The following is a 7383-nucleotide window of genomic DNA, read 5'->3' on the forward strand; positions in this document are numbered from 1 at the left end:
CTGTTTTTTTCATCTTTGTGATTTTGACAAAGATCAGATCAAATGAATTCATGCAGAAATGTGAGAAATTCCAAAAGGTTCAGATACTTTTTCACACCACTGTAAGCCATCGACGCCGGCCTTTGCCGTTCAAATAGATTTGATGTCCAACACTGTTGATGGCAGTTCAAAATAATTTGTTTTTTTTTTTTAATGCTCAGCATATATTTGGGACCTATTTCGATGTTTTAAAATGATTTGGATGCGATATTCCAATCTCTTTTTTTAAATGCATATGAAGATAAGACGACATCGAGTTGGGAGCGACCACGCCCAATTTGCACGCGCTTCCGCCAACTTGTTTGTTTGGATGCGCCACGTCCCCCGGCCGCGTGACCTTGTGTGAAAAGTCATTTTGCAAAACAGAACGAAACAACAAAGGTCCCGATGGAAGCAAAAATAACGACCCGGCGGTGGTTTAAGAACGCTTTGTTTTGCGAGCAAACTTCGACTGTCAAAAAGAGGAGAAGAAGAAGAAAGTGGAGCAAAGGTCGGGCGAAAGTGGAAGTGAAAGTTGAAAAAGGAGGAAGAAGAGACGGACGGCGCTAGTCTGCTGGTGAGTGCCTGTCTGCCAAACTTGTAAATCCACATTTTTCTGACTGGAGATTGAATGTTCGGATTTCACCACGTTAAAATAAATGAATGAAAAAGTTCGAAGGCGAAAATGGCATTTGCCGATCGAGCGAGCGAGCGGGCGAGGGAGAGAGAGAGAGAGAGAGAGGGATGCCTCTTATGATATTTCACTCGGCGAACAGCCAGCGAGGGACCTCAAATTGAATCTGCAAACATCTTCCGTTACTCTGGAAAACAGACATCCACCATTTTTTAGCAGACGTGACACACCGAACTCGCCTCGGAAATAACAGTTTCTCAATTTTCCTTTTGGCGAAAATCTAAACATTTTGGAGAAATCGCATGCGAATGCTTCCCTCTCTCTCTCTCGCTCTGACGGCTCCATCTTTGAGTCACTTTGTTGTAAACTCATTGGCTGCCATCGACGGCGTCAGACGTCCTTTGGACCGGGAGGGGCGAACGAACGACGTGGATCAGAACCCGAACCTAGGTGACCCGGAAATCCAACAGTTTACCGCACGAATGCTATTTTTAGACCGCAAGGCTGCGTGACTCCGCCATCGTAAACCGGAAGAGGGTCAACAATAGAAGTGCACTCGCATATGTCCCATGCTAATACTGCTTGTTTTATGCCAGTAATCTTTCAACAACAACAAAAGAGTAATCACTGCTACTGTGGATTTTTTTGTTTGTTTGTTTGCAAGGTTAAACTGTATAATAACAGCAAATTGAATCCAGAGTCTGCATTTCCCCCGTTATAGTGCGCATGTTCAAGTATTCACTTGATCAAATCTAAATTTTGTATTGGAATTTAAACAAAATCTAATCCAGAGAAATCATTTCTAAACTAAACAGCATTTGACAACATTAAATCAGATGTCTTTCATCCCGTTTATCAAGTCTGAAGGTGAAGCGTAACATCCAGATGACACTGAAATCAAAACCTTTTGAGTTTGGTTTTATGTGGGCACGCTCTTGCCCGTCTGGCGCGCCTTGCTCAATTGTTCCTGCCGTGCTTTGCGGTCGTCGCTCATGCACTTTTTAAATGAGCCAACGTGGTTCTGACACGCTCGCCAGTCCTGATGCCGGGGCGTACAGTTCTGCAGCGACACGTGCAGATCTGCACAGCCCGTGCGAGAAATCATTCGCTCCACAGGGTCCTTTTTTACTGCTGCTATGGAACTTGTAGAAATGGCTTTAGACATCACGACATACGAAGGAGGTTTTCTTCATACGTTTCCCGAAGCCAAAAACCGATAAATGGAATGGGGAAGTCGATAACTGAAAGCGTTTTTATGTTTTCCATTGTACCTCTTAAGCTTTTCTTATTTTGGTTTAGTCAACAGCACTGCACATTGAATGTTGAAAAGACCATTAAACTCGAGGTTTTCTTGCAGTTTACCGTAAAAACGGGCCTTGTGGATGATTTTATACTTGTAAACCTCCAGACAATTCAGAGGAAAAGTTCAAGTACTTTGTGTTGATGATGGCTGCTTGTTATTTTTGTACAATTGAAAAAGTTAGTATAAAACCTTCACCGAAAAGATTCAACTTAGAAAATGTTATCGTGTAATGTACACTATACAGGGGATTCAGTCATCTACGATACACATACAAACATTATCTAGACAGAACCGATTACTCTCAATGGAGGTCTAAACTCCCAAGTTACACAGTTGAAAGGGGAAGTTCAGAATTTTTGACGTCAGGCATAATCTTCAAGTTTAATTAGTCAGTGAGTTGATTTCAACAAATTCCGTGTAGTTTGTGAATGATTTGTTAGTTTCAGGGCTCCGGAGTGGCTAAGCTAGCGTGAGTCAATAGCGTCCCGCACGAATGCTATTATTAGACCGCGACGTCGCCATCATCACCCGGAAGTGGGTCAACATAGACACGTCCTCGCATACAGCTCGTGTTACTAATGCTTGTTTTCTGCCGGTAATCTTTCAAAAAAAGAACATGCCGAGTAAACGCCGCTGCTATGGAACTTTATGAAACAACTCTAGACATGACAACATATGAAGGATGTTTTCTTCATAAGATTACCAAAGCCAAACAAGAGACATCCAAAAGATCAGTTTAATGCCAGCAAGGTGAAGCCATATGCAGTAAACGTTTTCTCGGGGGCCACGGTCCTACAGAGGACGAAGAGGGAAGCCATTTTGACTTATTTTTTAGCGTGGCGTTTTGCTGTGCTGCTTCTGTCTGACAATGAATGACCTGAAAAAAATTCTGACTGCCACTGTTGTTACCTTTTCTGTTGTAAAAAAAAGGGAAAAGTCAGTGTAAATAAATGAATAGAATGAAGATTTGCCGCCCCTTCTTGCCATCCTGCGATGTCGAAAAGGGGGATTAGAGAAGTTAGACAACTATATGCATGATTTTTCATTGAATAATGTGTATAAAAAATGAAAGCCCAAACATGCTAAACATTTTATGAAAATAAATATGCACATAGTAGTACACATATATTAATATAGAAATATTAGACGTCCGATCCATTTTGACGTTCGTCGGCCCATCCCGCCTAAAACGCGTCGGCCTAGAAGCCCCAAATGAATAGAAAAGGAGCCGCCCGCCGATATTGATCGGATCCTTTCTCACCGTATGCAGGCTCCGCCATGTCTTGGTTCATACTTTGCGTTCTCCCGCTGCTCCTGCTGGACGCTCTTTTCACGCGGACCTTGTGGCGGCTCCCGCTGGCTCTCGCTCGCCTCTTCAGGGAGGCGCCGTCGGGCCGGGACGGCGAGCCGCGCTTGAACCCCGACCGCCCGCTCGCCGGGCTGCTCCGGTACGTCAGACCCGACTACCTCATTCTGTCCGCGGGCTTCGGCTTCATCGTCCTCAGCGTGACTTGTAAGTCGCTCGCTCGTGTCCGGAGAAGGGAAGAAAATCGGGGGTGTCCGACCGAGAAAAATTCAAGGGCCCACGTGAAATCTTTTCGCTTTTAAACGGGATCGGGTAAGAACAAAAAAGACCTACTGGTCGCGGAACATTATTCCTTTCGAAGCCCTCCCGTTGTCCAATTTTTTTCAGACCAATTTTCTGATGTAAAAGAAAATAGCGAAAGGTTTTTACCCTCGAGCTCACGGGAAGGCACCGTTCAGGTGACCGGCTTCATCTAGCGTTAAAGCGGGGAGCCGCACAAAACGGACGCTTCCCGCATAGGCCAAAACTGTTCCTTTTTCTTTCGGACACCCCCGGGCTAAATTTTGGCCGTCGCCAGGCGACGCGTCGATGCCGCCGCTGCAGGGCGCGGCGACGGACCTGCTCCGACGCGGAAGGACGGACTCGGATTTCCGCTCGACGATGGGATGGCTGGCGGCCGTCTCCGCGGGCAGGTAAGCGGCGGCGTCCGGCGAGGCGCGACGAAGCCGGCAGCCGCCCGAGTGACCCGCCACGTCGCCCGCAGCTGCGTTTTCTCGGGGCTGAGGTCGGCGTGTGCAAAGATCTCGCACGCTCGCCTGAACAAGCGTCTGAAGGTGGCGCTGTTTCGCTCGTTCCTGGCGCAGGAAGTCCATTTTTTCCATGAGAACGATTCGGGTGAGCGCCGCCGACTTACCTCCGGAGTTTAGCCGTCGCGTCGTTTAACGACGCGCGCTTCGCACCGCAGGGAGTCTTTCGTCTCGCCTGCACGCCGACGTGGACCGGATGGGCCTGACGGTGGCGCTCAACGCCAACGCGGTGACGCGCAGCTCGCTCAAAGCCGTCCTGATGCTGGCGGCCATGTGGCGCCTTTCGTGTCCGTTGGCGGCGCTGGCGTGCGTGGAAATTCCCCTGATGGCCGCGCTGCAGAGACGGCAAGTCGGCTACGAGAAGGTCGGTCGGCCGGCCGGCCGCTCGCGCCGCGCCCGTAACATTTTTTGGCTCTCGATACAATTCTGACAACCGTACAATGTTTTTTTATGTTCGGAAGAATAGAATTATTATGAATTGACAGCGTGAGATTCTAATCTGGGGAAGGAGCGAATGAAAGTCACTGCATTGACATTAAAATCAAATCATAACTATTTTATCTCTCAAACAAAGATGATTTGATCTATGTCAATCCGCCATTTAATCCCTGCTTGCCGTCGGCGGGGCTAGACGTCCCATTCCTTTGAAGCGGGAGGGACGGCGGCAAATGACCCAATCCAGTCATGTGCGTGTCGCGCAGTATGGGCACGGGCACATTTCTCGGTACTCGTCAATTACGACGAGGGTACGTAGGCCCGGGCCGCATCAACTTTTAGGAGTACTGACGGATCCCTCCAGGAATGCAAGGAGCAGACGCAAGACGCCATGGCGCGCCTCCAGAAGCTCTGTCATCAGTCGCTGGGCGGAATACGCATCGTCCGGAGCTTCGGCGGCCAACGGGACGAAGTCCAAAGATTCCGAGGAGAACTGGAACGTCTCAGAGACATCGGGACGCGTGCGGCGCGACGCAAAGCCGTCCTGGTCATCCTGCGGAAGGTGAGGCATCCTCGTCCGCCCGCGGCGTTTCCGCCGAGCCCGCCGTCGAACCTCCGTATTTTTCAGTTGGGCGGCTTGTGCGCAAAAACGGCGACGCTTCTGGCGGCGCGGCGGCTGGTGGCCGACGGGCGGCTGAGCGTCGGGACGCTCTTGACTTTCCTCCTGTTCCGGAAGCCCGTCTCGCATTGTCTCAAGGTGCGGATCCTTCACGCGGGTTCGAGCCCGCGGGCGAACGCCTCGGCAGAGTCCTCTCGATGCGCGGACGAGGAGCCGTTTTGAAATGCGACGCTTCGGGCTCATTGTGACTTTGGCTCTCGTTCCGCGCGGCTCCCCCAGGAGATCTTTGTGTGCTGCGGAGACACGCTGGCCACCGTGGGCGTCGTCTCCAAAGTATTTAGCTACCTGGACCGCTCTCCCCGACGCCGCCCCGAAGGCGACCTGGCTCCCGACGAGCTGCGGGGGAGCGTGGAGTTCCGGAACGTCACTTTCGCGTACCCGTCCGCGGGGGGGGACAAACCGGCGCTGAAGGTAAGCCGCCGACGCCCTGCCGGCGCGACGGCGGCCGGCCGCTCACGGACCTTTTGGCGCTCAGGATGTCTCCTTGGTACTGGAAGCGGGCAAGGTGACCGCCCTGGTGGGACCGTCGGGCAGCGGCAAGACTTCCTGCGTGGCGCTCCTCAAAAGACTCTACGAACATCAGCGAGGGGACATCCTGTTGGACGGCCGGCCGCTGCACTCCTACCAAAACGCGTACCTGCAACGCCAGGTAACGCACGCCGCAACTAGCGGCGTTTTTTTGTCCCCCGAAACGAGTTCGACACCCTGCATGATTCCACATTTTTTGGCGGGAGGGGGAACGGTCACCTGGGGTAGGACGACCGGCGGTCGGAAACGAGATCTCGAAAAGTAGATATTTTCCAGTACTCCCCGATGACGTCATTTTAGACATCAACTAGCACGTGTTAGCCGACCCGACCCGAGGCGGACTCCTTATTGGGCAAAGGAGCGCCAAGATGACAAAAAAAACCCCGCCGAGCATCATTTGCGTCCCGTTTCTTCAGGTGGTATCGGTTTCCCAGAATCCCGTTCTGCTTCGCGGTTCTTTGCGCTACAACGTGGAGTACGGCCCGGAGGCTCTCGACTTCCGGCGAGTCCGAGAGGTCGCCCTGAGGATCGAAGCCTACGACCTGCTGGCCAAGCTGGAGGCGGACTACGACGCAGGTGCGCCGTCTTAAGGTTCAAAGAGCGCCGTGGGTCGGTCTCATCCGCTTTCTGTCTAGACACGGAGCGGGGCGCGGCCAGCGTTTGCCTGTCGGAGGGCGAGAAGCAGAGCCTGGCGCTGGTTCGGGCGCTGGCGCGCCGACCGCGCGTCCTCCTCCTGGACGAGGCCACCAGCCAGATGGACGTCCACGCCCAACACGCCGTCAGTCGCTCGCTCGCCCGCCGGCCGCGTTAGCCCCACGCTTATCCTCTTTCGCGCAGGTACTGGAGGAGGTCGCCGGCCGCGGAGGCACGGTCCTGCTGGTGGCGCACCGTCCGGGAGGCGCCGAACGGGCGCACAGAGTCATCTTCTTGGAGGACGGCGTCGTGACGGAGGAGGGTACGCACGAGGAGCTCATGGCCAGGCGGGGGCGTTACCACGCACTTAGGGAGACACTCCAGCATCAGTCATCTTGAAGTGGCGGCTGACGGGCGAGCGCTTAAAGCCGATGCGGAGCGCGACGAGACGTGAACGTGGCGACCGCGCCCGACAAATTTGGACACCTTCGAGGAGCGAGGTGCTACTTTATCCCCCACTTGTAGGAACGGAAGAGCAGAAGACGTGCTTCTTTGGAGCTGGCCGCCTACCTAAGATGTGGGTTCAATTTGTAAGAAATAAAGATTGTAGCATCACATATTATAGTGCGTTTTGTTTTCTGGTCCACTTTTTCAGCACAGGCAGTTTACCAAACGAATCCCCCTTTTACAACTTCAAAAGTTCCCCAAACTCACGCGACGATTTGGCCCTAAGGTTCGTGACGTCTTTGCTTTAGACGACGACATTCATTTCCATTGGCAAAAAAAACATTTCAAAATTGCAGAACTGAGCTTGTCCTGTACTTTCTACCCCGTTCACATCATTGCCAAAGCCAGTTTTAGCAAAAATATACAATTAGGTTAGGAGTTTGAGGGTAACCTGATAATCCCAACCCTGCGGTCGCACCTGTTTCGGACGGACCATCCACGAATCGCTATGGGCGCCCTCTGCCGGCAGGCCGGAGCAGTACCTTCAAGTGGTGCTTATGATGGGGTTTTTTTTTTTTTTCTCGCTGGCTGCTC

At 52.0% G+C, this 7383-nt stretch overlaps 1 protein-coding gene across 6 annotated transcripts; it reads left to right on the forward strand.

The window, feature by feature from the left end:
• Positions 1–62: 62 nt before the first annotated feature.
• LOC130909767 (antigen peptide transporter 2-like) lies at positions 63–7101 on the forward strand. 6 transcript variants are annotated; one of them, XM_057826594.1, is made up of 12 exons: positions 69–595; positions 3226–3468; positions 3839–3953; positions 4025–4155; positions 4226–4431; positions 4867–5064; positions 5131–5259; positions 5401–5592; positions 5657–5830; positions 6126–6285; positions 6345–6487; positions 6547–7071. In XM_057826594.1, exons 2-12 carry the CDS (start codon positions 3234–3236, stop codon positions 6739–6741), a joined length of 1878 nt encoding a protein of 625 aa, XP_057682577.1. In that variant the 5' UTR covers positions 69–595; positions 3226–3233; the 3' UTR covers positions 6742–7071. The 6 variants fall into 6 exon arrangements, with proteins under 6 accessions (XP_057682574.1, XP_057682575.1, XP_057682579.1 ...); XM_057826592.1 differs by having other exon boundaries at positions 65–595; positions 4867–5259; positions 6547–7087; XM_057826593.1 differs by having other exon boundaries at positions 66–595; positions 3226–3403; positions 3839–4155; positions 6547–7082.
• Positions 7102–7383: the final 282 nt, after the last annotated feature.

Source organism: Corythoichthys intestinalis, chromosome 21 (assembly GCF_030265065.1).
Source record: "Corythoichthys intestinalis isolate RoL2023-P3 chromosome 21, ASM3026506v1, whole genome shotgun sequence".
Lineage (NCBI taxonomy): Eukaryota > Metazoa > Chordata > Actinopteri > Syngnathiformes > Syngnathidae > Corythoichthys > Corythoichthys intestinalis.

Coding starts and splice junctions, on each gene's coding strand:
- LOC130909767 (XM_057826591.1), top strand. CDS start 3,234: ATGTCTTGGTTCATACTTTGCGTTCTCCCGCTGCTCCTGCTGGACGCT. Junction 5,260..5,400: donor CCGTCTCGCATTGTCTCAAG/GTGCGGATCCTT, acceptor CGGCTCCCCCAG/GAGATCTTTGTGTGCTGCGG. Junction 5,831..6,125: donor ACGCGTACCTGCAACGCCAG/GTAACGCACGCC, acceptor CCGTTTCTTCAG/GTGGTATCGGTTTCCCAGAA.